Source organism: Lampetra planeri, unplaced genomic scaffold (assembly GCF_965212315.1).
Source record: "Lampetra planeri unplaced genomic scaffold, kcLamPlan1.2.h2 scaffold_1793, whole genome shotgun sequence".
Lineage (NCBI taxonomy): Eukaryota > Metazoa > Chordata > Hyperoartia > Petromyzontiformes > Petromyzontidae > Lampetra > Lampetra planeri.
The window spans coordinates 1-22,811 of record NW_027614533.1 but is presented as its reverse complement, the minus strand read 5'-3'; the positions used below and the strand labels follow the sequence as shown (position 1 = coordinate 22,811).

General features: G+C 55.7%; 1 protein-coding gene and 1 long non-coding RNA gene across 2 annotated transcripts; both read right to left on the bottom strand.

The window, feature by feature from the left end:
* Window positions 1-779: 779 nt before the first annotated feature.
* On the bottom strand, window positions 780-9,871 carry LOC144739931 (uncharacterized). The gene is made up of 4 exons (XR_013589543.1): window positions 9,615-9,871; window positions 4,497-4,641; window positions 1,335-1,655; window positions 780-877 (listed from the first exon to the last, which is right to left on the bottom strand). It is a non-coding gene; the product is annotated as an uncharacterized LOC144739931 (long non-coding RNA).
* Window positions 9,872-14,003: 4,132 nt separating this feature from the next.
* On the bottom strand, window positions 14,004-18,546 carry LOC144739930 (uncharacterized). The gene is made up of 4 exons (XM_078622813.1): window positions 18,465-18,546; window positions 16,708-16,849; window positions 16,144-16,263; window positions 14,004-15,140 (listed from the first exon to the last, which is right to left on the bottom strand). The coding sequence occupies exons 1-4, from the start codon at window positions 18,491-18,493 to the stop codon at window positions 14,004-14,006; spliced, it is 1,428 nt and encodes a 475-aa protein (XP_078478939.1). The 5' UTR covers window positions 18,494-18,546.
* Between the last annotated feature and the right edge of the window lie 4,265 nt (window positions 18,547-22,811).

Below are 22,811 nucleotides of genomic sequence, written 5' to 3'. Positions count from 1 at the left end.
GGTGAGTGTGGGGTGAGTGTGGGGAGTGGGTGAGTGTGGGGAGTGGGTGAGGGGGTGAGTGGGGTGTGGGGAGTGGGTGAGTGTGGGGTGGAGTGAGTGTGGGGTGAGTGAGGTGAATATGGGTGAGTGTGGGTGAGTGTGTGGTGAGTGTGGGTGAGTGTGGGGTGAGAGTGGGGTGAGTGTGGGGTGAGTGGGGTGAGTGTGGGGAGTGTGTGGGGTGAGTGAGTGTGGGGTGAGTGGGATGAATGTGGGTGAGTGTGGGTGAGTGTGTGGTGAGTGTGGGTGAGAGTGGGGTGAGTGTGGGGTGAGTGGGGTGAGTGTGGGGAGTGTGTGGGGTGAGTGAGTGTGGGGTGAGTGGGATGAATGTGGGTGAGTGTGGGTGAGTGTGTGGTGAGTGTGGGTGAGAGTGGGGTGAGTGTGGGGTGAGTGGGGTGAGTGTGTGGTGAGTGTGGGTGAGTGTGGGTGAGTGTGTGGTGAGTGTGTGCATGTGTGTGTGTGTGGTGAGTGTGGGTGAGTGTGTGGTGAGCGTGTGTGTGAGTGTGGGTGAGTGGGGTGAGTGTAGGAGTGGGTGTAGGTGAGTGTGGAGTGGGTGAGTGTGTGGTGAGTGTGGGTGAGTGTGGGTGAGTGGGGTGAGTGTGGAGTGGGTGAGTGTGTGGTGAGTGTGTGCGTGTGTGTGCGTGTGTGTGTGTGAGTGTGGGTGAGTGTAGGAGTGGGTGTAGGAGTGGGTGTAGGTGAGTGTGGAGTGGGTGTGTGCGGTGTGCTGCCCACGTGTTGGGTCTCTGCTGCTGCTGCAGGGCGAGGAGGGCGTTGTGATTGGCTGGGTTCTCCGTGACGAGGCGGGCGATGTGGCGAATCATCTCCTCCTCAGAGTCCATCCCTGTAGGAGGTCAACCAGGAGGTCAACCAGGGGGGTCAAAGAGCACATCAACAATCAACGAGACGGTCAACAGGGAGGCCAGCCAGAAGATCAACTGCTCTGACAACCACCACCAACACCAAAGACAATCGCTACCGCCACCACCTCCACCGCCGCCACCGCCCACCACCGCCGCCACCACCACTACCACCGCTACCACCGCTACCACCGCCACTACCACCACCACCGCCACCACCACCACCGCCACTACCACCACCACTACCGCCACCACCACCGCCGCCACCGCCACCACCACCACCGCCACTACCACCACCACTACCACCGCCAACACCGCCGCCACTACCGCCACCACCACCGCCGCCACCGCCACCCGCCACCACCACCACCGCCACCACCACCACCACCACCGCCGCCACCACCACCACCCCCACCACCACCGCCACCGCCACGTCCTCACCGTCGTCATCCTGCGGCCCTGCGGGGCCTCCGTGCCCCTTGCCGGCGGCCTTGCAGCGGCCCCCGTGTCGCTGCAGCAGCCTGCAGAGCGAGATGCCGGCCAGGCCCAGCGCCAGGAAGGAGACGACCACGGCCACGGCCACCAGGTCCAGGCCCCCCGCTCGCTCCCCTGGGGGGGGGGGGGCCCTCGGGGGGGGGGCCCCCGCTCAGGTTCGTGACTTGCGGTGGCATGGGGAGGGGGGTAGAGACCCCCCCTGGGAGTCGAGTTCTTCACTCAGTCCCCTCGCTCCACCTCCTCTCCATTCACCTCTTCCTTCTCATCCTACTCTCGGAGACACGTGGAATCGTGGGCACACACACACACAGAATCATAGTCACACATACACACAGACTCATAGACACGCACACACACAGAAGCATAGTCACACATACACACAGACTCATAAACACGCACACACACAGAAGCATAGTCACACATTCACACAGACTCAAAGATACGCACACACACAGAAGCATAGTCACCCATACACACAGACTCATAAACACGCACACACACAGAAGCATAGTCACACATACACACAGACTCATAGATACGCACACACACAGAAGCATAGTCACACATACACACAGACTCATAAACACGCACACACACAGAAGCATAGTCACCCTTACACACAGACTCATAGACACGCACCCACACAGAATCATAGTCACCCATACACACAGACTCATAGACACGCACACACACAGAATCATAGTCACACATACACACAGACTCATAGACATGCACACACACAGAATCATAGTCACACATACACACATACTCATAGACACGCACACATACACAATCATAGTCACCCATACACACAGACTCATAGACACGCACACACACAGAATCATAGTCACCCATACACACAGACTCATAAACACGCACACACACACAGAAGCATAGTCACACATACACACAGACTCATAAACACGCACACACACAGACTCATAAGACACACATACACACAGACTCATAGACACGCACACACACAGACTCATAAGACACCCATACACACAGACTCATAGACACGCGGAATCGTGGGCACGCACACACACAGAATCATAGTCACCCATACACACAGACTCATAAACACGCACACACACAGAATCATAGTCACCCATACACACAGACTCATAGACACGCACACACACAGAATCATAGTCACCCATACACACAGACTCATAAACACGCACACACACAGAATCATAGTCACCCATACACACAGACTCATAGACACGCACACACACACATAATCATTGGCACGCATACACACAGAATCACAGACACACATACACACAGAATCATAGGCACACATACATCATTAATCACATACACACATACACAGAATCATAGGTACACATACACACAGAATCATAGACACACATCCAGACACACATACACAGAGAATCATAGACACACATACAGACACACATACACAGAGAATCATAGACACACATACACACAGAAACATAGACACACACACATACACGCAGAAGCAAAAAAACAATGATCCCGCACATTGCCTAAGCAGGCTGTTGGGGCCAGTGCACCAGGTACTCATTTTAGGCCGAGTCTACCTAAGGGGGAAGAGACCCAGGACCGGTTCAGACAATCGTCGTTGGTGTTTGCTGTGACCGTGGGCAGGAATCAAACCCGGGGGTCGGGCTCACAGTGCAGCGCGCTCACCGCTCCACTCACCGCTCCACTCACAAAAACACTCACACGCACACTCGCTCGCACACTCACACGCACACTCGCTCGCACACTCACACGCACACTCGCTCTCACACTCACACGCACACTCACACGCACACTCGCTCTCACACTCACACGCACACTCGCTCGCACACTCACACGCACACTCGCTCTCACACTCACACGCACACTCACACGCACACTCGCTCTCACACTCACACGCACACTCGCTCGCACACTCACACGCACACTCGCTCTCACACTCACACGCACACTCACACTCACAAAAACACTCACAATAACACTCACACGCAACACTCGCTCTCACACGCCCACTCACACGCACACTCGCTCTCACATTCACACGCACACTCACACTCGCTCTCACACTCACACGCACACTCGCTCGCACACTCACACGCACACTCGCTCTCACACTCACACTCACACTCGCTCTCACACTCACACTCGCTCTCACACGCACACTCACACTCACAAAAACACTCACAATAACACTCACACGCAACACTCGCTCTCACACGCCCACTCACACGCACACTCGCTCTCACATTCACACGCACACTCACACTCGCTCTCACACTCACACTCGCTCTCACACTCACACGCACACTCGCTCGCACACTCACATGCACACTCGCTCTCACACTCACACTCACACTCGCTCTCACACTCACACTCGCTCTCACACGCACACTCACACTCACAAAAACACTCACAATAACACTCACACGCAACACTCGCTCTCACACGCCCACTCACACGCACACTCGCTCTCACATTCACACGCACACTCACACTCGCTCTCACACTCACACTCGCTCTCACACTCACACGCACACTCGCTCGCACACTCACACGCACACTCGCACACTCACACGCACACTCGCTCTCACACTCACACTCGCTCTCACACGCACACTCACACTCACAAAAACACTCACAATAACACTCACACGCAACACTCGCTCTCACATTCACACGCACACTCACACTCGCTCTCACACTCACACGCACACTCACACTCGCTCTCACACTCACACTCGCTCTCACACTCACACGCACACTCGCTCGCACACTCACACGCACACTCGCTCTCACACTCACACTCGCTCTCACACTCACACTCGCTCTCACACGCACACTCACACTCACAAAAACACTCACAATAACACTCACACGCAACACTCGCTCTCACACGCCCACTCACACGCACACTCGCTCTCACATTCACACGCACACTCACACGCACACTCACACGCACACTCACACGCACGCTCACACGCACACTCACAAAAACACTCACACGCACACTCACACGCACACTCACACGCACACTCACACGCACACTCACACGCACACTCACACGCACTCGCTCTTACTCCACTCCATCGCACTCACCCGGACAAACACGAGCAGCACCTGTGTAGGCCGGCACGGCACGCGAGGAGGTGGGTGACCAGCACCCACGCCTGGCCGCCTTTGTCTCCCCAGTGGCGATGTATACTGCACACTGCACCAGGTACTCACTTGAGGCTGAGTCGACCTAGGGGAGGCCCAGTTCAGATAATCGTCACCGATGTTGTCCGTGAGCCATCCGGGTGGTCGGGTTCATAGAGCAGCGCGCTCGCCACGAATTTACACACACACACGCTAGACAAAGATAAAGATCCCCCATATAGCCTTATCAAACTGTAGGGGCAAGTGCTGTTAGCGAGCACCTATGAAGGCCGCAACGGTACACGAGGCGGTGGGTGGCCAGCACCACGCCCGACCGCCTTTGTCTCCCTAGAGGCTGAGTGGACTTAGGGGAGGCCCAGGACCGGTTCAGATAATCGTCACCGGTGTTGGCCGTGAGCGGGAATCAAACCCGGGTCGCCAGGTTCATAGCGCAGCGCTAACCGCTACACCACCGCTCCCCGCACACACACAGACACACGTGCTAACACACACACACGTGCTAACACACACACAGACACACGTGCTAACACACACACACACACACGTGCTAACACACACGTGCTAACACACACACGCACACGTGCTAACACACACACAGACACACGTGTTAACACACACACAGACACACGTGCTAACACACACACACGTGCTAACACACACACAGACACACGTGCTAACACACACACACACACACGTGCTAACACACACGTGCTAACACACACACGCACACGTGCTAACACACACACAGACACACGTGTTAACACACACACAGACACACGTGCTAACACACACACACGTGCTAACACACACACAGACACGTGCTAACACACACACACGCACACGTGCTAACACACACACAGACACACGTGCTAACACACACACACGCACACGTGTTAACACACACACACGCACACGTGTTAACACACACACACGTGCTAACACACACAGACACACACGTGCTAACACACACACGTGCTAACACACACACGTGCTAACACACACACGTGCTAACACACACACGTGCTAACACACACACGCACACGCACGTGCTAACACACACACACGCACGCACGTGCTAACACACACACACGCACGCACGTGCTAACACACACACACACACGCACGTGCTAACACACACACACGTGCTAACACACACACACACACACGTGCTAACACACACACACACGTGCTAACACACACACACGTGCTAACAGACACACACACGTGCTAACACACACACACGTGCTAACACACACACACGCACGTGCTAACACACACACACACGTGCTAACACACACACACACGTGCTAACACACACACACACACGTGCTAACACACACACACACGTGCTAACACACACACACACGTGCTAACACACACACACGTGCTAACACACACACACACACGTGCTAACACACACACACACGTGCTAACACACACACACACGTGCTAACACACACACACACGTGCTAACACACACACACGTGCTAACACACACACACACGTGCTAACACACACACGCACGTGCTAACACACACACACGTGCTAACACACACACACACACACGTGCTAACACACACAGACACACGTGCTAACACACACACACGTGCTAACACACACACACGTGCTAACACACACACACACACACGTGCTAACACACACAGACACACGTGCTAACACACACACACACGTGCTAACACACACACACGTGCTAACACACACACACACGTGCTAACACACACACACACGTGCTAACACACACACACACACGTGCTAACACACACACACGTGCTAACACACACACACACGTGCTAACACACACACACACGTGCTAACACACACACACACACGTGCTAACACACACACACACGTGCTAACACACACAGACACACACGTGCCAACACACACAGACACACACGTGCTAACACACACACACGTGCTAACACACAGACACACACGTGCTAACACACAGACACACACGTGCTAACACACACGTGCTAACACACACACACACGTGCTAACACACACGTACTAACACACACACGTACTAACACACACACGTGCTAACACACACGCACGCAGTTTGTGGGATCGCCAAGCAGACAATCATATTTCAAAACTCTGACCGCTTGCGACACACAACGGCAACTTTCCACTTGCGACAAAAAGCTGGGGGGGGGGGCGATCCCATTGTAGATCCCCTTTCCAGGGATACCCATGGACCCCCCCCCCCCTTCCTCCACAGGGTGAGCGTGACCCAAGTGGACAACACAGAGGTCACGATCTCTTCCCCAATTCGCTGCCGCTCCGTGCTTAGAATGTCAATTTTTTTTGTAATTTGTTATTTTTTTTTCTCTCCCGATGACGATTGCTTGCGTCGCGATCGAAACGTCGTAGTTGTTTTTGTTGTTATTTTTTGTTGATTTTCTTTGAACCTATCTACGCGACTTTAGCGAAAGCCCCAATCAATTTGTATTTGTTTTGTAACCAGGTAAAGGCCCTCCTCCACAGAGCTGTCACGGGCGTCGCTGCCCTCACGAACGATAATCATCTCGATTTGAAGCTTTCGTGACTGCAAGGATTCATATTCTTAGGTTGTTTCGGTAAAGTCACGTAGGTAAAACATTAAAATTAATAAAAGTAAAATAAAATAAAAATCACGACGTTTCGGAGGCAACACAAGCCTCCCCGTCTTCAGGTGGAACCGTCACAGCCACGACAGCTGTATCAAGTAAATGAGAGATTGCAAGAGCTACCACTTCGTTTATATAAAAAGTGTGCTGCACTTGCCCCTCCCCCCCCTCTCCAACCATTATATAAACGGAGTGGTGGCTCCTGCAATCTCTCATTTACTTGATACAGCTGTCGTGGCTGTGACGGTTCCACCTGAAGACGGAGGCTTGTGTTGCCTCCGAAACGTCGTGATTTTTATTTTTATTTTACTTTTATTAATTTTAATGTTTTACCTACGTGACTTTACAGAAAAAACCTAAGAATAGGAGAATCATCTCGCCGAAGAGGATCGGCTCCTCGTCGTCGTCGTCATCGCCATCATCACCGCGTGCCAATGCATAGCAGCAGCCAAAGTTGTTCCAAACGCGTTGATGTCTCCTTCTTAATGTGGTGGTGGAGGAGGAGGAGGAGGAAGGGGGGGGGGACCGGAGGAGTCGGAGACAAAATCCACGCGACCACGGGGAGAGAGACCCAAAGACTCCAAATATACAACAGCAGGCGTCAGGGTCGGGATCGAACCCACGACCTCCTGTAGACCAAGCGAGGTAGTCAACATCTCCTAGCCACCATGATGATGATGATGAGGGAGACACGCAAACTCCAAATACACAGCAGCAGGCGTCTTGGTTGGGGAACGAACCCACGACCTCCTGTAGACCAGGCGAGGTAGTTAACATCTCCTAGCCACCGTGATGATGATGATGAGAGAGACACGCAAACTCCAAATATACAGCAGCAGGCATCGTCAGGGTCGGGGTCGAACCCACGACCTCCTGTGGACCAGGCGAGGTAGTCAACATCCCCACGGCTCTCGCTCTGTGCTGAGTCTCGACCCCCAGCTGACCGAGACGCGTCCTGCACGAGCCCCACTCGCCTCTAATCATCACCACCACCACCGCAGTGGTCTATCCACTGCTGAATGAAGAGCAGTGATGATGATGATGACGTGTCTAAGCTGCACGAGTTCTCTAATCCACGTGTTGCTCTCTTTCTCTCTGTCTCTCAGTGTCATCATCATCACCATGGTGATGATGATAGAATCATAGACACACATACACAATCATAGACAGACATACACAATCATAGACACACAGAATCATAGACACACATACACACACAATCATTGACACATACATAATCATAGGCACATTCAGAATTATAGACACATACACACAGAATCATAGACACACATAATTATAGACCTACGTACACACAGAATCAGACACATACAGAATCATAGACACAAACACCGAGAATCATACACACACACATAATCATATAAACACATACACACACAATCATAGACACAAATACACAGAATAATAGACACACAGAATCATAGACACACACACAGAATCATACACACACATACATCGACTTCAGCTCTGGGTGACGATTATCTGAAACAGTTCTGGTGCCTCCCCTAGGTCGACTCGTCACTGGGGAGACAAAGGCGGCCGGGCGTGGCGTTCGCCACCCACCCCCTCGTGTGCCGTGCCGGCCTTCATAGGTGCTGCTACTCGCTAACAGCACTTGCCCCTACAGTCTGTTGTGCTTTGTTCTTCTTAAATGTCACGATATAAACGTTACACAGATCTCTCTGTATGGCTGTTGTTGTTGTTGTTTGTGTGTCGGTCGTGCAGTAAACAAAACAACGTTGGAACCGTCCCATTAACGTTGTCGCTTAGGGCTCAGATCGGACTCTATCCCACCCGTATCTCCCACCCGTATCTCCCACACACCTTTCTCTACCACCTGCATCTCCCACCCGTGTCTCCCACCCACCGTACCTCCCAAGAGCATCTCCCACGTGTTACAGCCACGCACCCGCATCTCTCACCCGCATCTCCCACCCGCATCTCCCACATGAATCTCCCACCCGCATCTCCCACCCGCACCTCCCACGTGAATTTCTCACCAGCATCTCCCACCCGCATCTCCCACCCGCACCTCCCACGTGAATCTCCCACCCGCATCTCTCACCCGCATCTCCCACCCGCACCTCCCACGTGAATTTCTCACCAGCATCTCCCACCCGCATCTCCCACCCGCACCTCCCACGTGAATCTCTCACCCGCATCTCTCACCCGCATCTCCCACCCGCACCTCCCACGTGAATTTCTCACCAGCATCTCCCACCCGCATCTCCCACCCGCATCTCCCACATGAATCTCCCACCCGTGTCTCCCACCTGCATCTCCCACCCGCACCTCCCACGTGAATCTCTCACCCGCATCTCCCACCCGTGTCTCCCACCCGCATCTCTCACCCGCATCTCCCACCCGCGTCTCCCACGTGAATTTCTCACCCGCGTCTCCCACTCACCTGTCCGAAGCTCCTCCCCCCTCGTCACGTGCCGAGCCCGCTCCACGTGTGGGGGCAGGATGATGGTTGTCACTGCTGCTGATGCTGATACTGCTGCTGCTGATGCTGCTGCTGCTGCTACTGCTGCTGCTGATGCTACTACTGCTGCTGATACTGATACTGCTGCTGGTACTGCTGCTACTGCTGCTGGTACTGCTACTACTGCTGCTGCTGCTGGTGCTGGTACTGCTGCTACTGCTGCTCCCCGCGTGATGGCAGCAGTGTCGGAGTCTGGGATGTGGAGCGAGGTTCGCGGGGGGGGCGGGAGGGATGGCGGTGGGAGGAGGATGGGGGGTTGGGGGGAGTTTGTGAGCTGGGGAGAGGGGCGTAGTTGTTCGCCGGGCGAAACCGATATCAGATATCGGTTACCGGTTCGGAGCATTCACGAACCGGTAACCGATTCCGTTGCAATTTTGGCAATGGTTGCACCGATTGAAACCCACCCCCACCCCCACCCCTCCCCCTCCCCCATTGTCTCAAATACCGCGCTGGGAGCTGGAATCGAACCGGTGGCCTCTGCGGATCGAGAGTCAAATGTAGTTCTCCCTGACGACGGTTGCTCGTGTTGCGACCGAAACGTCGTACTCGAGTATTTAAGTTATTTTCTCTTTCTACGAGACTTTACCGAAAGAACCAGTCACGGAAGCTTCAAACCAAGTTTGAGCATTAACCGGTTTTCCCTAGCGGTTACCGGTTATTAAAAAGCCATCGAGAAGTCTGCGTGTTCATCAATGCCGTCCACTGTGCGCGGGGCCTTACAATTAATTACACACAAAAAAACACAACGGGCGACGTTTCGGGCAATGGCCCTCCTATAGAGCCCCATGCATAAAACAGCGTAGCCCCCAATTGGGGACGGAGCGAACTTTTGAGAATTACATTTTTTTTAAAGTGTCAAAAATAACAAATAAAAATAACAACTCCTTGGTTCTGTCGGTAAAGTCACGTGGGTATAAAATTTAATATTTTAAATTACGAAAGTTTAAAATCAAGCAAGAATAGGGGCGTTTCACCCTTTGTAGCAATGAAGCAGGAGTTATGTTAAGATTTTAAATTTCGATTTAAAGCTTCTTTCGTGACTGCAGGGATTCATCTTCTTGGTTCTTTCGGTAAAGTCACGTAGAAGGGAAATAACCCAGCTTAAATATACGCTCCAAGCCCTGGGGTGTTTCATTCAGACGCTGTCATCCCGACAGACCTGTTCTTCACCTGAGGACGGCTGCTTGTGTTGTGGCCGAAACGTCGTGAGAATTATTTTATTTTTTATTATTTCTCTTCTACGTGACTTTACCGAAAGAACCAAGAAGATGAATCCCTGCAGTCACGAAAGCTTTAAATCGAAATCTTAGCACAACTCCGGTTTTATTGCCGAGAAAGGGTAAAACGACCCTATTCTTATTTGCTAATACTTCGTGACACGAGCAAAACAAAACGGGTCCCGCGTGTGACATTAAAAAAAATGTTGACTCGTCCAGCGATGCCTCTCGTGGGGAGGGGACGAGATGGGGGGGGGGGCCCTCTCACCTGGCTCAGGCCCAAGCCTCGGGGCGTTGCGACAGGGAGGACGCGCGCTGACGTCACCCGTCAGCGGCTGACGTTGGGCAATGGACACTGTCCTCATCGTCGTCGTCGTCATCGTCAGCACCACCACGGCATTGTCACCAGTCCCGTCGTGTTCAACATCCTCACTCAGACCACTGCGAACATCGTCCCGTCTCGCAGAGACCCATAGACTCACAGAGACCCACAGAGACCCATAGACTCACAGAGACCAATAGACTCATAGAGACCCATAGACGCACAGAGACCCATAGACTCACAAAGACCCATAGACTCACAGAGACCCATAGACTCACAGAGACCCACAGAGACCCATAGACTCACAGAGAGACCCATCGACTCGCAGAGACCCACAGAGACCTATAGACTCACAGAGCACCATACAGCAACGCACACACTTAGTCCAAAGAAGACCCATAGACTCACAGAGACCCATATACTCACAGAGACCCACAGAAACCCATAGACTCACAGAGACCCATAGACTCACAGAGACCCATAGACTCGCAGAGACCCATAGACTCACAGAGACCCATAGACTCACAGAGATCCATAGACTCACAGAGACCCACAGAGACCCATAGACTCACACAGACTCACATAGACCCATAGACTCACACAGAGACCCAGACTCACACAGATACCCATAGACTCACACAGAGACCCATATACTCACACAGAGACCCATAGACTCACATATACCCACAGAGACCCATAGACTCACACAGAGACCCATAAACTCACACAGAGACCCATAGACTCACACATAGACCCATAGACTCACACAGAGACCCACAGACTCACATATACCCACAGAGACCCATAGACTCACACAGATACCTCTACACTCACACACAGTGACCCATAGACTCGCACGGAAACCCATAGACGGGCATAGACGCAGGCTGACCCTACAACCCCCGATATAGCACAGCTGGTGGCTACGTCCGGTGCGAAAGAAGTTCAACACACACGTGCATGGAACCCGTCGCCCATCGTGACATTCAGCCGGCGAATGTGTCGAGATAAACGATGGAGGGCGAGACGAGACGGGGAACGGATGGAGGAGACGCAGACCCCTCGCCACAGACTCGCACGCACCCCACAATGCACCCCGCTCTGCCTGGAGCTCAGAAGCTAAGCAGGGCCGAGCCTGGTTAGTAGTTGGATGGGTAACTCCCCGCCCCCCCCGGGGCTTGCCAGGCCCTCACCAGGTGAGTTGCGTGGTGCATGCGGGGTGAGCGATGGCGATCGTGATGACCGTCGAAGAAACGGCATCACAACATCATCATGACGTCACAAACGCCACGTCACGATGACGCATTACATGACATCACAACACCCCCCCCAACATCGCATCACAACACATTTCATCACATCATGACGTCACAAGCACCACGTGACGATGACGCATTACATGAGATCACAACACACCCCCCCACCCCAACAAGACATTTTATCACAACACCACGTGCCTCTCTCGTATTAGTTTATTGGCGAAATAAAAACAACCACCTCCACCTGTAGCCACGGCATCAATTTGACTCGGTGGAGCCGTGTGAAGAAAGCGACCCCGGATCGACGCTCCTCCACCACCACTACCTCCACCACCCACCACCACCTCCACCACCACCTCCACCACCACCACCTCCTCCACCACCTCCACCACCACCTCCACCTCCAACTCCACCTCCAACTCCAACTCCGCCACCGCCACCACCAACCACCAACCACCACCACCCCCTCCACCATCCACCACCACCACCACCACCACCACCACCACCACCTCCACCACCACCACCAACCACGCGTGGCTCTCGGGCCACGCGGGTAGCGTCACGAGCCCTCCACCACCCGACGAGGTGGCGGTCGACGCGGCCGATCGAGCGAGCTCCCTCTTCCTCCTCCTCGTCGTCGTCGTCGGAGGTGGCTCGGGGTCTCCTCGCGACTCGCCGAGTTGGACATCAGAGCGAGGGGCGAGGGGCGAGGGGGTAACACCGCTCCCCCACACGAGCCCGCTCCGTCACGAGCTCCGCCACCCACAACACTCAACCCCGCAGGCCACCCGGCCAGCGGACAGCAAGATCGTTACCCCGGTAACCAGCGAGACCCCGTTACCCCGGCAACCAGCAAGACCCCTTTAGCCAGCGAGACACCATTACCCCGGTAAACAGCGAGACCCAGTTACCCAGCAGACAGCGAGATCCCGTTGCCCAGCAACAAGTGAGACCCCGTTACCCCAGCAACCAGCGAGACCGTTACCCCGGTAACCAGCAAAACCGTTATCCCGGCAACTAGCGAGACCCCGTTACCCCGGCAACCAGCAAGACCCCTTTAGCCAGCGAGACACCGTTACCTCGGTAAACAGCGAGACCCAGTTACCCAGCAGACAGCGAGATCCCGTTGCCCAGCAACAATTGAGACCCCGTTACCCCAGCAACCAGCGAGACCGTTACCACGGTAACCAGCAAAACCGTTATCCCGGCAACTAGCGAGACCCCGTTACCCTGGCAACCAGCGAGACCCTGATAGCCAGCGAGACCCCGCTACCTAGCAACCAGCGAGACTCCGAACCCAGCAACCAGTGAAACCCCGTTACCTAGCAACCAGCGAGACTCTGAACCCAGCAACACTCCGTTACCTAGCAACCAGCGAAACCCCGTTACCTAGCAACCAGTGAAACCCCGTTACCCAGCAACCGGCGAGACTCCATTACCGCGTGTGGTTACTCGGTCGAGGCGGACGTGTGACGTTGTACTGTACCCCCTATGCTCCCCCCCCCCCCCGCACTCACCCCCAGTCCCAGGAGCCCCCCTCACTGAACAGATCTGGGGAGAGACCCCCACCCTCCCCCGGAGGGGTGTGACGTGGGGTGTGACGCGGGGTGTGACATGGGGTGTGACATGGGGTGTGACGTGGGGTGTGACGTGGGGTGTGACGTGGGGTGTGACGTGGGGTGTGACGTGGGGTGTGACGTGGGGTGTGACGTGGGGTGTGGTGTGGCTGGCTGTGCTGTGGAGTGGTGTGACGGAGGGTGTGACATGGGGTGTGACGCGGAGTGTGACGTGGGGTGTGACGTGGGGTGGCCACGATCCCCCCCCACCAGAGTTGAGTGGCTAACGGCGTCGACTGGCAGCGTGGGATGTCTGTCCCATCAACATCACCACCATCAACATCACCACCATCAACATCACCACCATCAACATCACCACCATCATTATAACCGTTACCACCACCAGCAGCAGCACCACCATCACAACCACCATCACTGTCACCACCTACAACATCCCCACTACCGTCCCCACCTCCATCGCCGTTTTCAACACAATCATGACCACCATCATTATAACCGTCACCATCATCATCACCACAACTTCCACTATAACCATCACCACCTTCACCACCATCGCCACCATCACCACCATCAGCTGCTGCAGGGCCACTGTGGTTCCATCTGCCGGCGTGGCTCATGTCACTTGGAAAAAGTTCTGCTGACAATTCCACATCACCACCACCACCACCATCGTCGCCATCATCATCGCCATCGTTGCAGCCCCCGGCAGCAGGGCCGGCTCCAGCGGACGCGACGTCCAGGGGGGTCCGGGGGTGGTGGTAGCCCTGCCCCCCCCCTCTCCGCCCGCACCACGACGAGAGCCTGCGACGAGGTGACGAGAGCCTGCGACGAGGTGACGAGAGCGATGACGAAGAGGTCGATGGAGATGAAAAGAAGAGGGAGGCCTGATGCAGGCTGAGCACTGATGCAGCGTCCTCCTCCACCTCCTCCTCAATCTCCTCCTCCACCTCCACCTCCTCCTCCACCTCCTCAACCATCGCCTCGACCTCGTCAGACGGCGCCCCCCACGTCCACACCTCCTCCTCCTCCTCCTGGCCCGGGGTCAAGCGGTGGAGGTCACGAGGTGACACCTGCTGTGGGTGAGAGGGGCGGGGTGTCACGTGGCTGATGGGGGTCAACATCGGTATGATGACGATGACAACGACGACGACGATGATGATGATGACGATGAACAATTATTAGGCATCGCACAGAGAACCCAGAGACTCGCGGAGAGACTGAGTTGTGATTCATCTGGATAAGTACAAAGACAAAGATGCCCCCTACCTATATAGTCTCAACAGACTGTTGGGGCAAGTGCTGTTAGCGAGGGGGTGGGGTGGCCGGCACAAGTCCCGCTCGGCCGCCTTTGTATCCCCAGTGCTGATGCTTTCACATCACACCAGGGAATCGAATTGGGGTCGCCGGGTTTGTAGCGGCAGTGAGTTAACCACCGTGCCACCGCTCCCCACACAGACACACCACGTGGTGGCTACGGCTGCCACCTGTTGGCATGGTCTGATATAGAAACATTGCACGTGGTATGGATGAAAGTGTGTGGTGTGTGTGTTGTATGATGCTGTATGTGGTGTGTGTTGTATGATGGTGTTTGTGGTGTGTATGGTATCATGGTGTGTGTGGTGTGTGTTGTATGATGGTGTTTGTGGTGTGTATTGTATGCATTGTATGATGGTGTGTGTTGCATGATGGTGTTTGTGGTGTGTATGGTATGATGGTGTGTGGTGTGTGTGGTATGCATTGTATGATGGTGTTTCTTGTATGATGGTGTGTGTGGTGTGTGTTGTATGATGGTGTTTGTGGTGTGTATTGTATGCATTGTATGATGGTGTGTGTTGCATGATGGTGTCTGTGGTGTTTATGGTATGATGGTGTGTGTGGTGTGTGTGGTATGCATTGTATGATGGTGTGTGTGGTATGATGGTGTGTGTGGTATGATGGTGTCTGTGGTGTGTGCTGTATGATGGTGTGTGCGGTGTGCATTATGAGAATCCCCTTGTTGTTTTGCAAGGCACAACAACAACAACAACAGTCCACCCCAAGTCAACAACACGCAGCTTCCTCAATGAAACCCCGCACCTGAGCGAGCCGCTTCACGATGGCGAGCACGGTGAGTCCGCGGGAGAGAGGCTGCGTGCACCACAGGTGGGAAGCCACGAAGCTCGTACGGTGGGGGGCTCTGTGTGGGCGAGAGGGGGGCTAGGAGTGGTGGGGGGCGGAGGGGGGGTAGAGAAAATTTATGTCGGAGCGGTGATGGCGGAGTGGTGAAAACTAAAAAAAACGTAAATTTATTTGACCAGGTAAGGCCCACTGAGCTACAATGTAGCTCTTGTTCTTCTTCAGAAACGACCTGGCAACACATGACAGCTCAACGAGGTGGCTTATCATGTGGACATTTATAGCAGCCAACTACTCTCAACAGATGTTGATTCTAAATGCGGAGGCCCACCCTGCACAACAACAACCCAACGTGACCTGGCTTTTGGGCCCACTCTGTACAACAACAACCCAATGTGACCTGACTTCTGGCCCACCCTGTACAACAACAACAACAACCCAACGTGTTCTGGCTTTGGGCCCACCCTGTACAACAACAACAACCCAACGTGCCCTGACTTCTGGCCCACCCTGCAGGACCCTCACCTGCAGGCCGAAGATGAACGTTCGCCCCACAAAGAACTGTTCGGTGGCGCAGCACAGCAGGGCCCAGGGCTCCCCCATGGGCCCGCGGCCACCGAGCCCCTCCCCGTGATCTCCCTCCCCTCTCCACACGCTCATCACCGCCCTGCAGAACAAAGACGAAGATTACACACCCACCGTGTAGCAGAGGTCGCAAACGGGTTTTGATTCCTTACCCGTAACCGGCCGCACCAGGGTCACAAACGGGTACCCGTACCCGGCCGGGTATCGGGTAGGGTACGGGTATCGGGTACCCGGTTGCGACCTCTGCCGTGTAGCCTTCGACAGACTGTTGGGGCAAGCGCTGTTCGCGAGCCGTGGCCGGCACGGCTCACGAGGGGGGGGGGGGTGGCACGGCAAGCACCGAGCACGGCAACCTTTGTCTCCCCAGCGCTGACGTTCACACGTCGCACCGGGTACTCGTACCAAGGTCGAGTCGGACTGGGGCAGCGTTTGTCGCTCGCTTTCAGAGGGGCGGGCGGCCCACCTTCGCCGATGAGACATCGTCGGCCGTGAGGAGGGCCGCCGCACATTTGGGAACCATTGGGGGTTTGACAGCACGGCGGCGATGACGACGACGATGGGAGGTCTTGTCACTTGCTGCGTGATTGTCAGGGGCCGCAGGTTTAGGGGCCGCACTACAGGCAACCAGGGTCCGCCAGTGGCCCGCGGGCCTTGCAATGAAGAACGCTGTGCCGGGGGAGGGCCAGGGCCGATTGAGATCATGGACAACGGTGTCGGAGGCCACGAGCGGGGTAATCGAACGCGGGTCGACGGGTTCGTACGTAGCGGCGCAGCGCGCGCTAACCACTGCGCCACCGCTCCCCCCACGAGCACGACAAGCCACGTTCATCACCACGCACAGCAGAGTCCGTAAACGCCGCCTGCTACTCCCATATCCGTCCATCCACATAAAACACCCACACACACACGCACGAGTATTCCTTTACAGCAAGGCTGTAGCCATGGAGTCAACTTTGGGGGGGAGCAAATCTTCCAGGGGGTCTGGGGGTCCCCCCCCCCCCAAGAAAAAAAACAAATCTAAATTGGAAAACTAATTTCCTGCCTAAAATATTTAAACATTCACTATCACATGGGATGGACTTTTATTTAATTTTAACAATAATGTCTGATAGTGTGTATTGTATTATATTGCTGTTTTTTTCTTTTTTTAGCTTTTCTTGTTTCATTGTATGTAATGGCAGAGATTAAGGATTAATAAAGTGCAACCATAACTACGATCATATAAACAGAAATATATTTTTACAACAATATATTGGGGGGGACATTTTGAGCATATCTGAATATTGGGGGGGGGGGGTGTCCTCCCCAATATTTATCATAATCACGGCTTTGCTTTACACACGGCATTCAATCTGGGAGTGCATCATATCGGCAGCATTGGTTCGGCACAGAGCAACTGGACCGCACTGCACATCACCGGCATTGGGTCCAGCCGAGCCCGACTCTTGCTGATGAGACACTGGATGTCAAAGGCGGTCCAGAGTTTGATTGTACCGAACCGCTGCTGCTGCTGCTGCTGAAGTGATGCACTTGCGTTAGACCGTGCCGCTGATGGGATGGGTGAAGAATAAAAACGCTTGCATTGTTCATGTGCGGAGATGGATATACGTGAAACAAAATAATGGTCCGCTCGTTTTGTTTTGCTAGAAGATTATGCGAGTGATTGTGTGTGTGTGCGTGTGTGCGTGTGATCTCACCGTCTAAAAGTGGGTGCCGGGCCTCCCATGAACTCATCCAAGCAGGGGCCAAACACCGTGATGGAGGCTAGAGGTCGCGGGGTGACCTCCCGCCCCCCACCACCCCCACCACCACCACCACCACCCGCCCCGTGGCCGGTGGGCCCCTCCCCGGCGGGCCCCAACACCGCCACCGTCACCCGCAAGCGGTAGCGCCACCGCACCCCGGCCGGTCCGCACCGCACACACTCCAACCTGCACGTACGCAGAGCGCGCGGTATTAACCAGGGTGGCCGCGTGGGCTCGAACCGACAGTTAGAAAGCCCCTGCGGTCAAAGCGTGTCGGTGATCTCGTGGGAAAATTATGAATCGAGGCATCGGTGCCTGCATCTACACGTTGACAGCCCGGTGGTGGAAATTCCACACTGCTATGGCCGGACAAATCGCCGTTCATCGTCCTACCCAACATAGTGGGGGTACTGCACTCAGTTTATCTACCCCGTACAGGACGGGGATGATGATTGGCGAACTTCCAACCGTCCTCGTGCGAGCCACGCGCTCCGTCACCGCGTGCCGACACCGCAAGGGGGCGGACGCGAGTCGCCTTCCGTCGACGGCTCCCCACGTGGCCCCGCCTGCGTCCTGAGGTCACGTGGGCCGAGCGCGTGCGGGCTTTGTGAGGTCACGCAAAGGGTAACGCCCCCTCCCCCCTCTAAAGAGGCCGTAGGGGGCAAGTGCTGTTAGCGGTCAGCAAAGCGACCTATGAAGGCCGGCACGGCACACGAGGTGGTGGTGGTGGTGTAGCCCAACCCTATAGTAGTGTAGCCTATGCCACACTACTATACACACACCGCAGCAGGTACTAGTTTGAGGCTGAGTCGACCTTGGGGAGGCCCATGACCGGTTAGGATTTTCGCTCTCGCTGCTATTGATCGTGTACGGGAATCGAACTTGGGTCGCCGGGATCGTAGCCGCAGTGCGCTAACCGCTGCGCCACCGCTCCCCCTACAGCTGCACAGTGCTGGCTACTGCTGCCATCTATTGGCGAGGCCTGATACAGAAGCAGTGCAAATGGTACGGATGGTGGTGTGCGTGGTGTGCATTGTATCATGGTGTGTATGGTGTGTAGTGTTTAGTGTGTATAGTATGATGGTGTGTGTGTTTAGTGTGTTGTGTAATGTATGATGGTGTGTATGGTATGGTGGTGTGGTATTGTATGATGGATTGTATGGTGGCGTGTGTGGTGTATTTTGATGCGAGTGTGGTGAGTGAGGTGAGTGGTGTGAGGTGAGTGGGGTGAGGTGAGTGTGGTGAGTGGAGTGAGGTGAGTGGGGTGAGGTGAGTGGGGTGAGTGGAATGAGGTGAGTGGGGTGAGGTGAGTGGGGTGAGTGGAGTGAGGTGAGTGGGGTGAGTGTGGTGAGTGTGGTGAGGTGAGTGGTGATTGGGGTGAGGTGAGTGGTAAGTGTGGTGAGTGTGGTGAGTGTGGTGAGTGAGGTGAGTGGGGTGAGGTGAGTGGGGTGAGTGGTGAGGTGAGTGGTGAGTGTGGTGAGTGAGGTGAGTGTGGTGAGTGAGTGTGGTGAGAGTGGTGAGTGTGGTGAGGTGAGTGTGGTGAGTGTGGTGAGGTGAGTGGTGATTGGGGCGAGGTGAGTGGTGAGTGTGGTGAGTGGCGAGTGTGGTGAGTGAGGTGAGTGTGGTGAGTGAGTGTGGCGAGTGAGTGTGGTGAGAGTGGTGAGTGTGGTGAGGTGAGTGTGGGGAGTGTGGTGAGTGTGGTGAGGTGAGTGGTGATTGGGGCGAGGAGTGTGGTGAGTGTGGTGAGTGTGGTGAGAGTGGTGAGTGTGGTGAGAGTGGTGAGAGTGAGTGGTGAGTGTGGTGAGTGAGTGAGGTGAGTGTGGTGAGTGAGTGTGGTGAGTGAGGTGAGTGGTGAGTAGGTGTGGTGAGTGAGGTGAGTGGTGAGTGTGGTGAGTGAGTGTGGTGAGTGAGGTGAGTGGTGAGTGTGGTGAGTGAGTGTGGTGAGTGAGGTGAGTGGTGAGTGTGGTGAGTGGTGGGTGTGGTGAGTCTCGCACCCCACGTGGTCACGTGAGTCCCACGTGACCCCCGCGCCGCACTCGGCACACGTGGGGTCCAGGGGGCCCGGACCCCGCACCCCCAGAACCACGGCCAGGACCGGCCCGCGCATAGCCCCCACCCCACTCACCCTCCTCACCACCACTCACCACCCTACTACTCACCACCCTACTCACCACCACCCTTACTCACCCTACTCACCACCTCCACTCACCACCCTACTCACCACCACCCTACTCACCCTCCTCACCCCCTACTACTCACCACTACTCACCACCTCCACTCACCACCCTACTCACTACCACTCACCAACCTACTCACTACCACTCACCACCCTCCTCACCACTACTCACCACCCCACTCCCCACCCTACTACTCACCACCCTCCTCACTACCACTCACCACCCCACTCACCACCCTACTACTCACCACCCTCCTCACCACTACTCACCACCCTCCAACAACAACAACCGCCATTCGCCACTAAGTGGCGGTGACGTCACCACGGCGCTTGTGCCAGGCCACGTGCACCTTGAGGCCACGTGAAGTGTCGAACGCCCGCTGGCAGGAGGTCACGGGGCAGACCCAGCAGGTGCCACTACTCACCCCCACTCACCCCCCTCCTCACCACCACTCACCCCCCTCCTCACCACCACTCACCACCCTCCTCACCACCACTCACCACCCTCCTCACCACCACTACCGACCCCTCCTTACCCTCACCTTGCCTCACCACACTACTCACCCTCACCTTGCCTCACGCTCACCTGCCAAATAGCCGCCCACCAATCCGGCCTCACTCACCTCACCCTCCTCACCCGAACCTTCGCTCACCCTCACATGACGCTCACCCTTCACTCAGCACCCTACTCACCACCCTACTCACTACCACTCAGCACCCTACTCACTACCACTCACCACCCTACTCACCACCCTACTCACTACCACTCAGCACCCTACTCACTACCACTCACCACCTTCCTCACCACACTACTCACCCTCACATGACGCTCACCCTTCACTCACCACCACCACCACGCTCACGAGACGCCCCCAGACCCCATAGCTCCATCTACCCCTGTAATGACCCCAACTCTGAGCTCCATCCCCTCCCTCTCTCCACCCCCAAGACCCCCTCTCTCTCCCCAAGACCCCCTCTCTCCCCAAGACCCCCTCTCTCTCTCCACCCCCAAGACCCCCTCTCTCTCCACCCCCAAGACCCCCTCTCTCTCCACCCCCAAGACCCCCTCTCCCCACCCCCAAGACCCCCTCTCTCCCTACCCCCAAGACCCCCTCTCTCCACCCCCAAGACCCCCTCTCTCCCTACCCCCAAGACCCCCCTCTCTCCACCCCCAAGACCCCCTCTCCCCCACCCCCAAGACCCCCTCTCTCCACCCCAAGGCCCCCTCTCTCCACCCCAAGACCCCCTCTCCCCACCCCCAAGACCCCCTCTCTCCACCCCAAGCCCCCTCTCCCCACCCCCAAGACCCCCTCTCTCCACCCAAGGCCCCCTCTCCCACCCCCAAGACCCCCTCTCTCCACCCCAAGACCCCCTCTCCCCACCCCCAAGACCCCCTCTCTCCACCCCCAAGACCCCCTCTCTCCACCCCAAGGCCCCCTCTCTCCCTACCCCCAAGGTCCCACTCGGTGGTGAAACTCAAAATACGCGGGGGTTTGACGAGGCTACGGGTCCACGCAAGGAGACGTGCGACCTTCCGCACGCGCACTGACGAAACGCGATTCGAAAATACGCGAATCGATTTAAGCGGAATCGACTCGACGTTGGCATCGATTGTGCTGTGCTGAACCGTGATCTCACCACCCGTGTCTCTCTCTCACCACACGTGTCTCTCCTCTCGCCACCCGTGTCTCTCTCTCGTCACCCGTGTCTCTCTCTCGTCACCCGTGTCTCTCTCTCACCACCCGTGTCTCTCTCTCACCACCCGTGTCTCTCTCTCGCCACCCGTGTCTCTCTCTCGTCACCCGTGTCTCTCGTCTCACCACCCGTGTCTCTCTCTCACCCCGTGTCTCTCTCACCACCCGTGTCTCTCTCTCACCACCCTGTCTCTCTCTCACCACCCGTGTCTCTCTCTCTCACCCCGTGTCTCTCTCTCACCACCCTGTCTCTCTCTCACCACCCGTGTCTCTCTCTCTCACCCCGTGTCTCTCTCACCACCCGTGTCTCTCTCTCACCACCCTGTGTCTCTCACCACCCGTGTCTCTCTCTCACCACCCGTGTCTCTCTCTCACCACCCTGTGTCTCTCTCTCACCCACCCGTGTCTCTCTCTCACCACCGTGTCTCT

What these genes read in the sequence shown, in the direction of transcription:
- LOC144739930 (XM_078622813.1), bottom strand. Translation starts at nt 18,493, where the DNA reads ATGGGAGGCCCGGCACCCACTTTTAGACG. An exon ending in CCGGCACCCACTTTTAGACG is followed by an intron (nt 16,850 to 18,464) that starts GTGAGATCACAC and finishes TTTGTTCTGCAG; the next exon opens with GGCGGTGATGAGCGTGTGGA. An exon ending in TCGTGAAGCGGCTCGCTCAG is followed by an intron (nt 15,141 to 16,143) that starts GTGCGGGGTTTC and finishes TCTCACCCACAG; the next exon opens with CAGGTGTCACCTCGTGACCT.